Source organism: Microtus pennsylvanicus, chromosome 1 (assembly GCF_037038515.1).
Source record: "Microtus pennsylvanicus isolate mMicPen1 chromosome 1, mMicPen1.hap1, whole genome shotgun sequence".
In the NCBI taxonomy this organism is placed as follows: Eukaryota; Metazoa; Chordata; class Mammalia; order Rodentia; family Cricetidae; genus Microtus; species Microtus pennsylvanicus.
In genome coordinates this window covers 63,162,093-63,181,381 of record NC_134579.1, presented here as the reverse complement: position 1 = coordinate 63,181,381, position 19,289 = coordinate 63,162,093, and the positions used below count along the sequence as shown (strand labels likewise).

The 19,289-nt window shown below is 36.4% G+C and overlaps 1 protein-coding gene and 1 non-coding gene across 24 annotated transcripts in view; both read left to right on the top strand.

Annotated features, from left to right (window-relative positions):
- Window positions 1-19,289, top strand: part of Dlg1 (discs large MAGUK scaffold protein 1) — a 192,978-nt gene that overhangs the window by 134,984 nt on the left and 38,705 nt on the right. For all 23 annotated transcript variants that reach the window (XM_075967258.1, XM_075967250.1, XM_075967240.1 and 20 more), the window contains 4 exons: window positions 3,232-3,388; window positions 8,028-8,130; window positions 13,000-13,114; window positions 15,281-15,457. In XM_075967258.1, coding sequence (XP_075823373.1) covers window positions 3,232-3,388; window positions 8,028-8,130; window positions 13,000-13,114; window positions 15,281-15,457 — 552 coding nt within the window. The remainder of the gene's footprint in view (window positions 1-3,231; window positions 3,389-8,027; window positions 8,131-12,999; window positions 13,115-15,280; window positions 15,458-19,289) is intronic.
- Window positions 11,284-11,487, top strand: LOC142842805 (small nucleolar RNA SNORA73 family). The gene has a single exon (XR_012909468.1). It is a non-coding gene; the product is annotated as a small nucleolar RNA SNORA73 family (small nucleolar RNA).

Genomic DNA, 19,289 nt, shown 5'->3' with positions numbered 1-19,289 from the left:
AGATACATAAATCAAGCATTTATTGATAAAATAATTTATTTTAAAACAAGAGTAAATCTTTTTAAAAAATTAAAGACCAGATTTTCTTTTTTTTTTTTTGTTTTGTTTTGTTTTTTGTTTTTCGAGACAAGGTTTCTGTCAACAAAAAGAAAAAGAAACTGGGTTCAGAGCTAGAGAGACAGCTCAGTTCTTAAAAGGATTTGCTTCTGTTGCAAAGGATCTAGGCTCGCCTCAGTACCCACATGGTGACTTGCAACCACCTATCTCTCTAGTTCTAGGAGTTCTGATGCCGCCTTCTGGCCTCCATGAGCACCAAACGCATGACATGTACTTCCATACTTTTGTGCAAGAATTCATATGTATAAAAGGAAAATAATAAGTCTTTAAAAAGAAAAGTCTCTAGTATAGAAGTGTTTTTCTTGTTTCTGAGTTAAGTGTTGGAAACATTTAGCCGGGCTAGTAATGACAATTAATAGAAAGAATAGAATTCTTGTTTTTTAAATGAGTAGTCAGTGCTTATTGTTTATAAGCATTACTTCTCAACTGATCTGTTTTTGTTATTTGCTAATAGTGCCTATTTCTAGAAGGAAAACTGATGATTAATATAGCTTTCATATATTTAAAATTTTAGTCATTTTCACAGTGTATATTTCAGGCACATTATATTCAGTGTGCCACTATTACCACAAGCCATTTCCAAAACCATTTTCATCATCACAGATGAATCCTCAAGCTCTTGATAACTTGAGTCTACTTTCAGTCTTATGAATTTGGTTCTTGGGTATTCATGTAAGCAGAACCAAGCAGTATGTCTAGTTTCCAAGGTTCACTCATGGGTTAGTATATATCAGCTCTTCATCTTTCTAAGTAATAGCGTGTGTGTGCGCGCGTGCTTGTGTGCACCCATGCCTCTTCACACTTTCAAACCACAGTTTATTCATTCATCCATTGGTTACCACTTAACTTTGTTCCCAACTTTTGATTACTGTAAACAATTCTGTAAAAACACTGACATTCACATGTCTGTTCAATGCTTGCTGTGAGCCATCCATTTGGGAATAGATAGGGGTGGAGTTCCGAGACTATATGTAACTTGTTTGTGTGTTAGCTTTGTGAGCAAATAAAATACTTCACATCATTGCCAGTTGCTTTGGAGAGTCCCAGAAGTATCCTGTGGTTTAATTTACATTGTTTAATGACAGTTCCTGTTGGACTGCAATTCGTGGATTATATTTACATTTATAATTTTTTCCTCCAGAAAACAATTATTCTATGAATTTACAATTCACACATGTGAATTCATGCCCTGCACCCTGAATCCACTATCTACCATGGTGAAACTCATGTGCCCCTCGTCCTGCTCTACCTCCCTTTAATGTCCATATTTTCTCCCATATAGAGGTATATATACAGATGTATGTACTAGAAATTTTTCTTTGATATGAAAAATAACTTTGTAAACTTTGTAAACACCATAAATATGTAGAAAGTACTATTTCAATTTTTGAGTAGGCCAGTATGTAAGAAGATTAATAAAACATTATGTCACCTTAAAGTAATAGTTAACTCTCACAGCTATTATAACCAATTGTTTTCTTTTATGTTTTAGAAAAAGTATATTAAAATTTTTAGATGCATGTCAATATACTGTATTCTTCTTAAGAGTAATGTCTGTCAAGTGGAATTCTATATTTCATCAAATTTAAAAGGATCTGCTGCTCGCACTTTCTTGATCTTACTGTAAGAGAGATGTGAATGATTTTCACATAACTCTAACTGCCAGCAGTTGTGAAAATTATCCATGGTGAGATACAATCCAGAGAGTTTTGATGTGTAGAAAAAAAGTAAATGCATCCATCATAAAATTTATTTTGTAAAGTAATAAACAGGGCCGGGCATGGTAATGCAAGCCTTTAATTACAAGCACTTGGGAGGCAGAAGCAGACAAATCTCTGAGTTCAAAGCCAAATAAGAACAACATAGTGAGACCTTCTCTGAAAAAAAGTGATGAACACTCAGAATACAAAAAAATCTTTTGTATTTTGGATAAAATTCAGGAAGGCTGCTCTTGTTTGGAGATGGACTTTGCCTGTGATGCCTGGTGGTCTCAGATCCTCACACGTTAGCCTTGCAAGCAGCTAGGACCACTGGTGCATACAGTCTTGCCCAGTTGTTAAAGAGGCTTAATTACTTCATCTAAAAAATTTGGAGATGGGTGTTTTCCAGGTTGGCAGGGCAACCCATAATGCCCATGAGGTCTCTGATTTCACCTCCAAATATCTTCATTATGTTTGTTTGATGGCCAGGTAGGTCATATGAGAATGGAGGGCAGGAATGTGTTCTGTTAAGGTCTTTCTCTGTCAGAGGTCAGAAGGGTTGAGCCCTCTGCTTAGCAAAAGGGAATAGTTTGTACTGACTAGTTGAATGTTGCATGGCTTTGCGACTAAAAGAAGGCCGAAAGAGATAGCTGCTCTGTTTACCTGAGAAATAATGGCCTTGATGACTTCTCAGGCAACAGTGCACACAAACTCTCTTGATAGTCTATATATATTACTTTCTATTACCTTTAATACTATTTTTATTCTTTGAATATTCATAAAATAAATGTTTTGATCAAATTCACTACTTCCCAACTCTTCCCAAATCCATATATTATTTCTTGCTTTCATATTATTTTATTTTTTATTATTATTCTGGTTTTGTTTGCTTGAGTTTTACCACTGGGATTTTGTTTTGTTTTGTTTTTTGCTTTTATATAAAATTAGATTTTTATCTCTTTTATTTCTCTTTTTCCTTGTAATTTTGAGAAAATTTTCTTTTCAAGACAGGGTTTCTCTGTAGCTTTGTAGATCAGGCCAGTCTTGAACTCACAGAGATCCACCTGCCTCTGCCTCCTGAGTGCTGAGCTTGAAGGCTTGCGCCACTACCACCTGGCTTTTAAGAAATCTTTTATATAACATTTGGGTTTTGATTTGGGCTTTGTTTTGTTTTGTTTTGTTTCCATTTAGCTTTGTGTGTTGTTAGGTATTAGTAGCACATGCCTATAATCTTCATACTCAGGAGACTGGGCAGAATTGCTATGAATTTGAGACCAGATAGTTGAAGGTCAGCCAGGGCTCCATAGAAGAATCTCCTCCCCTCACAGGAGTCATCAGTAGGATGCTCTTCTGCGAAGAATGTTCAAGTTTACATAAAATCTCTAAGGTATTTAATTTTTTCCTTAACTTTTAGAGAACCTAGAAAAGTTGTTCTTCATCGTGGCTCAACAGGACTTGGTTTCAACATTGTGGGAGGTGAAGATGGAGAAGGAATATTTATCTCCTTCATCCTGGCTGGAGGACCTGCTGATCTCAGTGGAGAACTCAGAAAAGGAGATCGTATTATATCGGTAGGATCTGATAATTAGATGTTTTATTTTCTTTGCTGTGAGCTGTTAATCATTAAAAAATAAATTTTAAAAATAATTTAAAAGTATACTTTTGATACGCATTGTGGAGTTCAGTCTTATTTGGTGTTTTGGGTTTTTTTTTTTTAATCCAAGCTGACATTGTCTGTATCTAACAGTGTTTATTGTTATATAATGATTACCATTATTTGTGGCACTTGGGCTGAACCTAGGGCCTCAGATCCACATACCTGCTCCACCACTGAACTACATCCCCAGGTAGAATAACAGTAGTTAATTAGTAATTCTAGTCTCATATCTTTGCTTTTTTTTTACCCTATAATGTTTGATTTTTTTTTTTAACTTTTCCTTCAGTACTGATTTTTTTTTTTTTTTTGATTTTTCGAGACAGGGTTTCTCTGTAGCTTTTGGTTCCTGTCCTGGAACTAGCTCTTGTAGACCAGGCTGGCCTCGAACTCACAGAGATCCGCCTGCCTCTGCCTCCCGAGTGCTGGGATTAAAGGCGTGCACCACCACCGCCCGGCCAGTACTGATTTTTTTAAATATATTTTATTCACCTACATTTCTCATAATTTCACTGAATATAGAACTCTTAACATTTTTTTTCTTTTTCAGCACTTTTTTAAATTATTGGGTATGGGTGGTGTTGAGCACGCCTGCTGTAGGTAGAGGTCAAAGGACAGTCTTCTTAAGTCAGCTTTCTTCCTCTATGGACTCAGGACATCAAATTCAGGTTAACAAGCTTGCATGGCAAGTGCTTTTACCTGTTTTGCCATCTCACATCCCCTATATCAGTTTTGGAAGTTCCTTGGTCAGTATCTCTTCAGAATACCCATGTCTTTGTTAGACTGTGTGATACTATTACACAGGTGATGATAGAGTCTGTCTTTCCTCATATTCTTCTTTTCCTGTCTTTACGTTTCAGCTTGGAAACTTGATTTGACTTAGTTTCCTATTTTTCTTTAGCTAATTTTACTATACTGCTAAGTTTTTCAAATAAAATCTAGTAATTTTTTCATAGCAATTCAATTTGTTCATTTTTGGTAGTTCTTATGCCTTTGCTCAAAGTCTGCAAACTCATCATCAACATCATCTGTCTCTACAGCTGTTAGCATTTTTATCATAATAATAATTTTTAGTAACAGGTTCTCATTAAAACTCTAGTTGGCCTTCTGTTTTCTATAGTGTCGTCTAGCATGGCCAGCAACTCATGGATACCCTTTGCCTTCCTAAGTACTGAGATTACAGGCATGTGTCTCCACCCTCACCTAACTTCTCTCTGTCTTGATAAGTTACATTTTCTTCCATCTTTGCTTGTCTTATAATCTAAACTGTCATGAGACATTTTGGATAAAATAATAAATGAAATAGGACACACAAGATGAAAGACACTTGCTATTAAGCCTGATGACCTGGGTTCAATTTCTGGGCCCACAAGGCGGAAAGAGAGAACTAGCTGTAGCAAGTTGTGCTCTGACCTTCCCTCCCCCCTCCTCTCTCTTATTAGCAGGCAGGGGTGGGCATGCAAACTGTGGGTGGGAACCAAAGGGATCGCTCCTCCTGTCCCCCTCTCTTGTTCTCCCTTTCTCAATAATTTAATATCCAGAATTGTTTAAAGTATGAAGTAAATCCTATATGTTATTATTCTGTAAGAGAGTAATTTGTATGTCAGGGATTAATCCTAGGACTAGGGAGTGCTTCGTATCTTAGGCTGCCAGAATCAAGTTGTATGAACATAATCTGTAGTTGTACTGTATTTTGTTATAGCTTCAGTTTAATTTAGTAGGAGTTTTTGCTTGGTTGTTTTGTTTTGCTGGCTTTTGTTTGGTTTTTAAGAGTAGGATCAAGTAAGCATTTTCTGAGCACTGAAAATTCTCATGTTTTACAGCTAAACTGACACCATCCCAAACTGCTTTATAACTCAACTGCCCACTTCTTGGAGTGCTGTAGTTCTTTGTGTTCTCTGAACGTACCCTGTTTTTTCTCTACCTCGGGAATATTTGTTTCCTGCACTGACTTGGAGGGCTTTGTTTCACCTGTCTTGGCACACTTTTTCCCCTGAGCAACTGAAAGTAAAGAGTTCCGGTTAATTTTCAACACCGTGAAGCTTCCTCAGTGTCAGTTTTTAGTATTTTAACTGCTTTAAGTATTATTATGAGCTAAATTTAGTAGGCTTCTGTCTTAGTTTGGTTTTTTATTGTTGTGAAGAAACACCATAACCATGACAACTCTTATAAGGAAGACATTTAATTGAGAAGGCTCGCTTAACAGTTTTAGAGGTTTAGTCCATTATCATGGCAGGGAGCATGATGGAGTGCAGACAGATGTGGTGCTGGCTACATCTTGGCTTGCAGGCAACAGGAAGTCGACTGAGACACTGGGCGATAACCTGAATACAGGAAACCTCAAAGCCTGCTCCCATATAGACACATACTTCCTCCAACAAGGCCATACCTACTAATAGTGCCACTCCCTATGAGGTAATGCAGGCCAGTTGCATTCAAACTACCACAGCTACTGTCTTATATTTGGGAATACCCCCTACAATTCAGAGATGCTTAGATCTTTCTTAATGCTTATGTTTCAGTGCCCAAACATTTATCTGAATACTCAGTCAAGATCCATGGTAATGAGGTTGACAGGTTGGGCATAGACTTGCCTTGGGACTTCCTAGAAATTTTATGTTTCCCCAATCTACAAGAAACCATAAGATGCTGAGTAAAGTTTTCTTTAGTGGTGTCTTCCTATTTCCGTCTATTCCTCCTCCCTCACTACTGTCAAGGATGAGAGCGACCATTGGTGTCCTCTTGTCACTTTTGGACACTTTAATTTTTTGTCTTTTATTACATTTACTTTTTGTTTTCTTGGCGGGGGAGGGTGCAAGGGCAGAGGGACGTTATGGAGACACAGGGAGATGAGTAGAATTGGGGTACGTGATATGAAATTCACAAAGAATCAAATTGGGGCTGGATAATGGAAATAGTACATATGTTCTTTAAGTAGTTTCATGAGTGCATATAATTGTCAGATGCCTCCATCTTAATTAGTCATAGGGGCTTTTGTTTTATTTTATCTTACATTTGTGAAGAGATACAGTAGTTTTGTCTTTTTAAAAATAAGTTATAGTGTGATAAGGACAAATTGGTGTTAAGCTAGTTGGGAAAATAAAATTAGCTTAGGACCTTCACTCCACACCTTCAGTCAAAGTACATTTTCAGTTGGCATAGGCTTTGGTGTGAAAAACTCAGAGCAAAAATAGAGAATTTTAAGTTGCCCATGTGAGACCAGCTTATGTGGGTCACTGACATACTATGTTGCCAAAATGTGTTGGGGCAGCAGCACAGCCCAACAGCACAGTCCAGACCACTCCAGAAAGTACAAGACTCACCTAAATCAGCAGTGTTTGGCAATATACATCAGTGACATTGACATGTAAATGCTTAGAGTCCTCTCTGAGGAAATGCCATGAAAATAAAATAGAAATATATTTAGGAGCAAGAGGAAAATGTGCAAAAAGATCTTCAAAATTGAACACAGCCTAAAAACTCCAGGACAAACGTTTAAGTACATCATTAGATAAAAATCAAAAGCAGAAATAATAAGAAAATACACTTTAAAACAAAAGTGGTTACTAAAATATACACACACACAGAGAGAGAGAGAAAGAGAGATTTGGTACATATATCACTTTCTATAAATTTGGGAAAGATATAAACCAAAAATAAATTTTAAGAGATCTATAGCAAGGAAAGACAGACACTAAATCACTAATCAAAGGCTTGGATTATAATTTTGTGGTGGAGCATGTATTTGACATTCACAAAGTCATAGATTTGATTCCAGTACCAATATAAATATATTTTTATAGTATGTGGATTATATATGTGGAGCAAGAAAGAGAAATCAAAGGCACCAATGTAGGCAGTTTCTCTGAGAAACTTTAAAAAAAAATAAGAAATTCCAGCAAATCAGAAGAAATGTAACTTTTTCTTAACTCAGTCTACGAGGCTGGACTTAGACAGAACAAGAAAGCTACGTTTGTGAATATAGATGTTAGGACCCTCCACAAAATAATAGAGTGGATCTAGAAACATACAGTCATGCATTGTAGCCAAGAGGACTTTATCCAAGAAATGCATGGTTGGTTCTACAGAGGAAAACCAGTTAGTTTTTTTTTTAATATTCTAATTCTCTTTTATATTTATTTATTTATTATGTATACAATATTCTGTCTGTGGGTATGTCTGAAGGCCAGAAGAGGTTGCCACACCTCATTACAGATGGTTGTGAGCTACCAGGTGGTTGCTGGGACTCAAACTCAGGACCTTCGGAAGAGCAAGCGATGCTCTTAACCACTGAGCCATCTCCCCAGCCTGGAAAACCAGTTAGAAATCATCCTGATACCGTATTATTAGCTGGGTAGCCAGCCTTCTGAAATCCTTTTATGTTTGACTTACTTCTCTTACTGATAAAGTATTTTTAGTGAATCAAATTGTTTAAAATAATCATGTATTTTTTTACTGTACATTGTATTTAAATAATAAAGGTATTGCAACTAATCTGTACCTATCCACATAACAGACCATTGATTTCTTACATTAGTATTTGATTTTCTTTATAGGTAAACAGTGTTGACCTCAGAGCTGCGAGTCATGAACAAGCAGCAGCAGCATTAAAAAATGCAGGCCAAGCTGTCACTATCGTTGCACAATATCGACCTGAAGGTAATACAGTCCTTGTTACCTATAACTATTGTACATTTTAGTTATTTCCATTATTTTAATTTTAAGTTCTTCCTCTTGGCAATGTTTGCATTTTTTAACTTTTTTTTTCCCTTTTTTGAGACAGGCTTTCATGTAGCCTTGGCTGTTATTGAACTCAGTGTAACTAAAGATAACCTTGAACTGCTCCTCCTGCCTTCCTACCTCCCAGATACTAGAGTTATGGTTGAATGTCACCATGCCTGTTTTTATACTATGCTGAGGATCAAGACACAGGCTTTATTCATTTAGGCAAGCACCTGCCATTTGAGCTACATTCCCAGCCCTTAATAATGTTTCATTTATAACCTTAACTCTTTTATGTTTGTTTTAATTTGCTAATCCAGTATTTGTCCAGTCTAAACCAACTTATTTTCCAGGCCAGAAGTATTTTTTCATTAAGATTGAGGACACTTCCTCTGCCAACTGCTTTGTGATTGAACCATTATTTGGATTAATTTTCAAGTTTCTTTTTAATTTGACTTCCAACTTAACACATTTTAATATTGTTTTTACTAATTCATTGATTTGAAAGATTAATAAAGACCGTAAGTAAAAATAGTAATGCTGCCAAAGAAAATAGAGTTACTCAGTCTTTTCTTTTAAGTTACATTATAATTATTAACCAAGTTTATGATATTTTTCTAGTATTTAAAATAGAATAATGGAGTTTATGGTACACTTTGTTTCTAGATAATAAAGCATCATGAAATAATTTGACTAGATTCCTAAGGGAAAAAAGTAATAATGGAAAATTTGAGGTAATACTATAGTAAACATGTGTAAAATTCTAGTAGGCATCAACGTTAGCGGTTAACTAGTAAAACCTCAGGGAATTGACCAGTTTGAACACCCAGAAGAATACACAGTAGCATGCTTGTTGATGTTCATAAACAACATGATGAGGAAGGAAAAAATGATGTGGCTGAAGAAACTACATTAAATAATTTATAATTTAGGCATTAAATAGTCTATAATTTAGCATCTAGAAGAAATATAATTACCAGATGTTATTATATTTACTTTTATTTTCCTAGTCCAGCAAAATTGAACTCAAGAGTAATATATAGCTTTAAAGTTAGCTAACCTGAGCATTCATATGAAGGTGCTAATAAACAGCAGAAAGTAGCGGCAAAACTCATCAACAGATAACATATGATGTGAAGTTTAACCTCAGCTTCCATAGCAGTTTATGCATTCGCCTTGAAAGAAAACTACAGAGTAGAAGAACCATGGTAGAGATTAATAAAGCTAAAAAAAAAAAACAGACATTGCATAAATTCAGTGAGGAAAACAGTATAAAAGTAAACAAAATAAAACAAAGATAGAGAAAAGCTGAAAATATTCAATGGCAATGTTTTCAAAAGAAAATAAATGTCTATGTAACATTCATAGTTGGCAGTTTGTACTTGTTCGTTTATGTATTGTGTGTGTGACAATAGTAATAAAAGGAAGCCATTGGTTAGAGAGTGAAAGGATGTTAGAGGGGGTAGAGGGAGGAAAAGGAAGGCAGAAGTGATGTATTTATATTTTGATTTAATTTTTTATTTAAAAAATCCTTTAGAAAGTAAATGTTTGAAATTTCAATTTAATACATTCATAAGAACTTGCTGCTAACAGGAAGGATTGTTACAGTGGAACAGAACACATAAAGTCTTGATTTTTTTTTTAATGCCCATTGACTTTTACCTAAATCTAGCATATACCCCATATTGAATAGATGCACTTGCCGCTCATAGTGTTTCTCCATAGAGAAACCTGAAAATTGAGCTCAGAATAGGCACGTTTTGGAGCCAAGAGCGTAAGAAGTGCTATCATTGTCCATTGAGCATAACCCACCAGAAGGACTTCCTGTGAGGTTACATCCTGGTGTGAGTAGTCAGCACAGCCAGGAAAATAGTGGCTCCTGAAGGAGCAGATGCTTGTTATGTACAGAAACTTCATAAAGTGAGCACACATGGTTCGCCATTATTTATTACCCATGATTTTTACGAGTTACCCAGAAAGGAAAGAGCTAAATATTAACTCTGTAATGTTGGGTTAGAATTCAAAAATTTGGTATGAGCTCAGTTTTCAGGTTATGTAAATATAAATAACAAATATAACCATAAACATCTTTATATGCATATACAAATATCCATATTCGTTATACATAATACCACTGAGGGTCCTGGCCCAGTCACACCGTAGTAGCAATGAGCATGCATAGTCCCTAGGTTTTGCCTTCTAGTGAGGAATACCTCATTAAAATCTGAGGCTGTTTGGACAGATGGCTGGCTCCCAGACTCAGGCAGGGAAGATGCTGTGTTATTTTGTGATATCTTGTGCCAAAAAGTAAAAGACTCAAGCAATGATGAGTCCCAAGTCCCAAATCCAACTTGGAACAAGACACACTGGCCAAATTAACAGTTTCTGCTTCAAATTAGTGATATGATACTAAGTATAAACTACTAAGTTAGGATATCATGAGTCTTTACTACTGTTAGTTGCTTGATAGGCTAGTAAGATTGCTGAGCAAGTAAAGGCACTGTGACCAAGCCTGATGACCTGAGTTCAGTCTCAAATCCACACAATAGAGAATCAATTTCCACAAGATGTCAAATGATCCCTACACAGGATCCATGAAATATGTATACCTTCCCCCAACACACCAAATAAATAGGTTTTTTTTTCTTTAATTTAAAAAGTAAGAGATGTATTCAGTTTGAAGAACTCACTTGGAAGGGAAAGTGACCATCAGGCGGCCCTCCCCCATCAAGTGGTCAAAGACAGTAAAATCAGCAAATGTAGTAACAAGATAGATGAAATCTAGGTAGATTATACAGGGGCATCGGAGGTCCTCATCTGTGACTTTACTGCCAGAGCTGCCCAGCCTCAGCCTGTGTGGACGCAGCAGAGGATACTTTTCAGGGTCAGAAAAAGACTGCAGTAATGTTCTGACTGAGCAGAGGCTTTGACCAGGTTCACAGTGCCAGGGAATTGAGTTGTTTGCTGCTCTCTGCAGATCCCAGCACTGCTCTGTAAGTGCTCGTGTAACATCAGCTGTTCATTTCAAGAGTGTGTCTTCTGGCGTGCCCTTGTGAAGACATTATTCTGATTCATAAGATTATGAATTATCCAACATGGATACCCCGGGAGGTCACTCTCCCTGGGCTCTGTCCTAGTGGCGTAGGGGAGCATAGGGCCCCGCCCCGTGAAGCACAGTCCCGTTCCACGACGTTGGAGATGAAGCTGGGCCTCAAGTCTGCGCCTGCATATTCCTATGGTTTCTCAGAGTCCTCTGGACCGTGACTGAGGAGACAAACCATGCAGGAAACAGTCTTAAACCAGGAAATAGGGGAATGAGACTGCGTGATTGGGAAACTGGATTAGAATTTATTTATGAAATAAAAATGCCCTAATTTTCAAAAAAAAAAGATTATGAATTATACTATGGTTTAAAATAGCTTCAAAAAAAATTGAAATTTTTTAATTTCGTGAATGTTACTTCTGATTACCTTTCTTATTTTGGTGATCATTTAAAAGTTATAAACTAGTTAAATTTAGTTCTACTATCTGGTTCAGGTATATTTTTCTATAATTACTAACTGCACAAGTTCTGTATTTGAGAGTTTTTCTCTCATGGAAAATTGCAGCAATCAAAGTATCTAACATTAATTATTGTAGATTTCTATTTTTAACTGAAAACTGGAATATTCAAGTCCTGCTTTTTAAATTTTACATCTGAATTAAAAGATAATGAAAACTGCCTGTTATTTAATTCGTGGAGTTTTCTTTTAGTGGATCAAATATGATTTGAACAAAAACATCCTCCACTAGCCAGTTCTAATTTCTGGTAGAGTTAGACCTTGCTTCTGTTTTAAACTTGTAGACATACTTTATACTTACATATGACCTACATCAAAAGAACAAATAATCTAATAAAAAATGGGGTACATATCTAAACAGAGGAATCTAAAATGGCTGAAAGATACTTAAGGAAATGCTCAACATCCTTAGCCATCAGAGAAATGGAAATCAAAACAACTCTGAGATTCCATATTATACCTGTAAGAATGGCCAAAATCAAAAACATTTACAGCTTAGGCTAGAGAGGATGTGGGGTAAAGGAAACACTCCTCCATTGCTGGTGGGAGTGCAAACTGGTACAGTCACTTTGGATGTCAGTGTGGTGATTTCTCAGAAAAAGAGGAAACAACCTACCTCAGGACCCAGCAATACTACTTTTGGGTGTATACCCAAACGATGCTCACTTGTACCACAAGGACATGTGCTCAACTATGTTCATAGCAGCATTGCCAGAACCTGGAAACAACCTAAATGCCCCTCTATTGAAGAATGGAAGTACATTTACACAGTGGAGTACTACAAAGCAGAAAAAAACAATGACATTTTAAAATCAGAAGGCAAATGGATGGATCTAGAAAACATATTGAGTGAGGTAACCCAGACCCAGAAAGACAAATATCATATCATATGTACTTAGACCTAAAGCAAAGAAAAACCAGCCTACGATTCATAATCCCAGAGAACCTACACAACAAAGAGGACCCTAAGAGAGACATACATGAATCTCATCCATATGGGAAGTAGAAAAAGACAAGCTCTCCTGAGTAAATTGGGATCATGGGGACCATGGGAAAGGGTGAAAGGGAGGGGAATGAAGAAAAATATATAGCTCAATAAAACATTTTTTTAAAAAAAAAAGAAGTTAATGACCTAACTAATTTTAGAGGTTTTAGGTCATTAGGTCAGTTTTAAAGGCACTTTATATAGTTTACATTTTACCTTTAAGAAACTTGTTCTTAGTTTATTTCTTTTTTTCCCCATCAGAGTACAGTCGTTTTGAAGCTAAAATCCATGACTTACGGGAACAACTGATGAGCAGTAGCATTAGTTCAGGGTCGGGTTCTCTCCGAACTAGCCAGAAGCGATCTCTCTACGTCAGGTGAGATTTACTTGCAATTGTGACGTCACTTAATCATTTATGTATGCAGACTTTTAGTTGTTCTTTTTTTACTGTGACTGACTTGAATTTACTATAGAAAAATTCAATACAAATCAGTAAAAACATTTCCATGAGTGACTTTCAGACTTGTCTTTCAAGAGTTAGGATATTATAATTTTAATATTTAGATTATGTGACCCTTTGAATTAATAATGGTATAAAGAAAGGCAAAATAAATGTGGGCTAAAAAATTTAGGTTGATGTTTTAGAATTGATTGCATAAGTTTGTTTGGGTTAAATTTGTCTACATGTACTCCTGCACATACAATAACAAAATGAAAAGTAATGCTGTGAAAGACTACATAAAACTCTAAAACTAGTTAGGCCATTAACATATGTGTTGTAGAAAGGAAACGTAGAGAACAACTGCATTCCACTGTGTCCAAACCTGACTTCTTTCCAAAGAGCAATTAACTCTACGCCAAAAATTACCCTCCCCGCCCCCAGAAAAAAAGGTGTTGGGTAGCATGGAAAGATTTTACCTTAATTTTCAGTTTTCAGCTTAGGACAAAAGAATTCATGTTTGTGGGGCTGGAAAGACGGCTCAGCGGTTAAGGGCATTGCCTGCTCTTCCAAAGGTCCTGAGTTCAATTCCCAGCAACCACATGGTGGCTCACAACCATCTGTGATGAGGTCTGGTGCCCTCTCCTGGCCTGCAGGCATACACACAGGCAGAACATTGTATACATAATAAATAAATAAATAATTTTTTTTTTTTAAAAAAAAGAATTCATGTTTGGATTTCAGTCTGTTTACCACAGTTCTCCTTGGTACCCTTTGCCATATGCTGGAAATGCTGGGGAGTATAGTGCACTGTTTCCCTGGTGCTGAGAGTCAGACTCATGTCCTTATTCATCCCAGGCAAGTGCACTGCAGCCCAGCTTTTCCCTCTACTTTTAAGAGAGCTTATTTGGACTTGAATTAATTTATTTACATATTGTGTTTTAATTAGTTAAATAGTAGTTAAAAATTTTCTTTTTAACAAATTTTGAAATACTTAACATTGTGGAGATTAAATTAATAAAGTATCTTTAAAAATTTGGCACCTTATAAAGTTAACTGTACTTAATTTTTATTGATAATGACTTTTGAACTGCTAATTCTACTTTTGCAAACAAGTGAAAGAAGTAGTTAACTGGTAAAATAATCGCTCTTGGTATAGTTTTATATACATGTATACCTATGTTAATCTATGGATAGGAGTTTGGAGGGTTTTCTTCTAAATGTCTAATCAAAATAGACAATAGATAACGTTTACATTTTCTTTTTCTAGATTAACTATGTTTCTTTTCATTTAAGAATCCAATTTAGTTTGTTATTGGATTATAGTGAAAAAAATTTTGGGTGCTGAATTCAATTTTTTTTTATAGTGAGATGGTGTGTCAGTATATTGCCAAGGCTCTCCCTGAAGTCCTCAACTTAAGCATCCTCCTGCCTCAATTTCATGGCTAGCTGAGACTGCAAGGCTAGCCCAGTGTACCCAAAGATTTTTTTTTTTAATTTCTCTTACACACTTTACCAAATATGATATAATCCTCTGAGAAATTCTGCAATATATTAGGAAAGAAACAGCAAAGTGAAACCAAATAAACTTTCAGAGTAAAACAAAGTACAGCAAAGCCCCAGGAAGTGTTGGATCTAGCACTGAAACCACCCTGCTCTAAAGTATCTGTGTCACTGCCCCATAGAAAGAGTGCTAATGATCACATGTGTCCATTTAATTTCCTCACCGTGAGGAAAAGAAGCTAGAGATCCCAGCACTTAGGAGGCTGACGCAAGAATAATACTGAGTTTTGGGCCCGCCTCGGCTGTATACCAATTCTCTATATCAAATAAATAAGCATGCAGTCTGTCCTAAAATACTGAAAGCAATAAAAAATATACTTAAGACTGTTCCCATTACAAAATGATTTCTGTGATTTCTTTTTTGTCTTACTGTCTTATCTATAATGTAAAATTGAGTCTGAATGTTTTGTCGATACAAGTACTATACTATACTAATAATTTGTCTGTACAAATTTCATATACTTCTAGAATCCTATATGTTTTTAAAGTTGATTAATACCACTATAAAAAATTATTATGAACTTTTTCTTCTGAGTCTAGAGCCCTTTTTGATTACGACAAGACTAAAGACAGTGGCCTTCCCAGTCAAGGATTGAACTTCAAATTTGGAGATATTCTCCATGTTATCAATGCTTCTGACGATGAGTGGTGGCAAGCCAGGCAGGTTACGCCAGATGGTGAGAGTGACGAAGTTGGAGTAATTCCTAGTAAACGCAGGTAAATGGTTTTTCTTAACTACTTCAAAGTGGGACATTAATAAGTCATTGTTTATTCTGACATTTCTTTCACTGTGCTGGGTGGGTAGGACTGAAGCACATTGTACTTAGTGAAGTTAGCCCAATCAGTCTGGAAAATACACTAGAGGTCCAAGAGTGGGTGGAAGAGTAACCGAGGATGTTAGTCAAGAAATAGCATAGTTTCAGTTGTAAAAGAATAACATCCAGAATGCTACTGTGTGCTGTGATGAACCTTGTAGGTAACAAGACTGCATTGGGTACTTGAAATTTGCTAAGAAAGTAGAGCCTAAGTATTTTCACCACCCAAAGAATGTTTTAAAAGTCATTATGAACCGGGCTGTGGTGGTGCACACCTTGAATCCTGTCTGTCATTCAGGAGGCAGATGCAGGCAGATTTCTGTGAGTTTGAGGCCAACCTTATCTACAGGAAGAGTTCCAGGACAATCAAGGCTACACAGAAAAACCCTTCTGAAAAATATAAAAAATAAATAAGTATATGAGAGGATAGGTATGTATGGTTTATAGCCATTGTTTTACCTATAAATATAAAAAATATAACAAATCAAGCCATGGCTTTATGCGGGAGGGGCTTACATGTGCCATAGCACAGGTGTTGCAGTCAAGGACAGCCTTGGTGTCAGTCCTTGTCTCCACTTTGTCTGCAACGGGATCTCTTGTTCGCCACTGCCTACACCAGGCTAGCTGATGCTGTGAGCTTCCAGGAATCCTCCAGTCTCCACATTTCATCACTGTAGGAGGAGTACTGTAGGGTTTGCACTACCACTTCCTGTTCTGTGTTGATTCTGAGAATCTGAGCTGTGATTTAAACAGTTTACACACTGAGCCATCTTCCTAGCCTTGTTTTTTGAGACATGGTCTTGCTGTGTATCACAGGCTGACCTTGAATTCTCAGTCCTCCTATCTGAGCCTCCCAAGTACCAGAATTGCAGGTATGCATTACTATACTATACACAATTGAAAGTTTTTGAACCCCAGGATTATTGAAACCAGTAAATTGAGAAAGCTGAATAGATATTTTTCCCTAAATAGTGATTTTATGTATACATTGTTTTTCATGGTGTGATTCATGATTATTTAATCTATCACACTTAAATAGAACCAGTGGGGGTCATAGTGGGGTAGCACACACTCTTAATCCCAATCCTCAGAGGCAGAGGCAGGGAGAGCTCAGTCAAGGACAGTCAGGGTACATAGTGAGGCTCTGTCTCAAACAAACAAAAATGTTACCACTGTATAACTGCAAAATATTCTGTCACCAAATTGTCGTTGAGGGGGATGAAGCGAAGGTTCAGCAGTTAAGAGCACTCATTGCTCTTCCAGAGGACCAAGGTTTCATTACCCAGCATGCGTGAGGCCTGGATTCAATCCCTAATGCCTACCACAGAGGAAAAAGAAAGTAAAAGGAAGAGAGAAAACCTTGTAAAATACTTTATTTTCTTTTTATTTCAATTATCTAGACTAGAGTTATTTCAAGATAGCCAGCGAGTGTGGTATTAATACTTATTATAACTAGTTAATTCATTTAGGATCAAATTTATTGATGAGTAGGGTTTGTACTTCTTTTAATTGAAAAATGCACCATTTCATGTCTGTTTCTCTTATATAGCACAAACAGGTAGTACTACTTTATTTTATTTGCAGTATTAAGGTTTGAGCCCCCACCTCACCTCTGGGCTTTGTGCATGCTACACATTCTTCCACTAGACTGCACCCTAAGCCTGAGAGCAGTAATAAAGTGTGCTAAGATGCCAAGATTTGTGATTATTGGTGGGGGGAGAGGGTTATAACTGTTGTTAGCTAGATCTGTATGCTTAGCAGATCCATCTGTTGTATGATCGTATATTTGATGGAAAATCTTATTTTAGGAGTGCAGCCTTTGGCATTCCTCTTTCCTAGATTAAAATATGTGTGCTTGAATTCAGAAAAACTTCTCTGCCTTCTTGATTCAATGCAGCCTCACATCTTAAATATCAAAGCTGCAGCTCCTAAAAGTTGTCATACCCTTTGGAGTCTTGTGTCCTACATAAAGGCTTTGCATGTGTCTCACCCAGTGAGAGGCCTGCTGACTTGGGTGTCTACCCATCCCCTAGTTCATAAATAGCATTATAGAATATTACTTTTTTCTACCATAAAAATGTAGTAGAAGGATAAATTTGTCTTTTTTTTTTAAATGTGAAATAGGTCTTTGTTTTTACGCACTTTGATGAAGAAGCTTTCGTTCTTTCCAATGAGAAATAGAGCATAAAAAGCAGCCTCCACTGCTCTGCTCTGGGCCTTGGTTTCCCCTTAACCCAAGTGGTGGATGGGGGATGTGCTTCTCCCACTTTGATGAGCTCAAAGTCTATGGATGTCTCTCATACCTTTCATTGTGTTGTACCAAAGAAACATTCTTCAAAATCTGTATTTTAATAATTTATTTTTTATTTTATGTACATGGGTGTTTTGCCTGCATGTATGTCTATGATGAAAGTGTCAGATCCCTTGAGACTGGAGTTACAGACAGTTGTGAGCTGTCATGTGGGTGCCAGGAATTGAACCTGTGAGCAGACAGTGCTCTTAACTGTTGAACTATCTCTAGCCCCCAAAATCTTGTATATAACATGTTTGAGTCCAGACAGAATAAATTCTGTTAAAAAGCGTGGCACCAAGAGAGGATCTTAAAAGGGAGTTCAGCACTTTGGATGTGAAGTAACAATCTAGGCTTTATAGTGCCCCTCCTTTTCTGCACATCAAAGAAAGGCATGGCATTCCTCCACAGCACCCTTGACAGTTCTGGGCACAGCTAACAGCCACAGGCTTCGAGGAGATGTACACGCCTTTATTTTTTTTTCTTGAATGTTTTTAAAAGTTATGTTTTCTTAAATAGAAGTGTCTTCTGTCTAGAAATATAATGCCATGAAGAATTAAAGTTCTCACAGTTCTTGATTTTATTTCAGGAATACCATTTACAAATACTATTTATTTACTGAGCAAAACGATGATTAGAAAAGCCCATTTTTGAACGGTAAATGTTTATTCAATAAATTCTAGTTTAGTGGTACCATCAATAAGTATTGGGACAAGTTTAAAAATTATTCGTGCCATAAAGACTCTAAGTATTCTTCTGGAGTACTAAAGAACATAAGACGTAAATCTGTGAGGTTAAAGTCCATTGTCCTTAAATAAAACATCAGCTAGTTTTCATATGCTGTTGTGCTGGGTTTTCCTTCAGTATGCTATTATACTTAACAGCTGAAAATTAAAGATTATAAAAAGTTAATTTACATAATACCAAGTTTTCATGATTAATATTGATGTCACTGTCTAAATGAAATTTTATTTTGTTTATTTACTTGCATATTTGAATAGGTGACCCTTTTGTTATTATTTCTTTGTTTGCGGGATAGGACTCTAGCACATCCTGGTTGGAATTCACTATGGAACACAGTCTGACCTCAAGATTACAGTGAGACTCCATTCCTAGTATAGATAGATAGTAATTTAGCAAGGTTTAAATTCAACATTTTTAAAAGCCCTTCTGGCACCTCTGAATCTGTTCACAAAGTATGCCTTTTACCCTTAAAGATATAATGAGGGTTGCCTGTTCTCCTTCCAATATACTTTTCAGCTCTGACTTGTATACTATATTGTATGTTTATACTTATATATTATTGAAATTAAGCTTAATTTTTTTCATGTGTATTTCATATTTCAGAGCTACAGAACAGTACAGAATTTTTCAAGAATACAGTGTGCATCCAAATTTTTGAGTTTTGCTGCATTTGATTTCTCTCTTGAAATCAATTTTTATC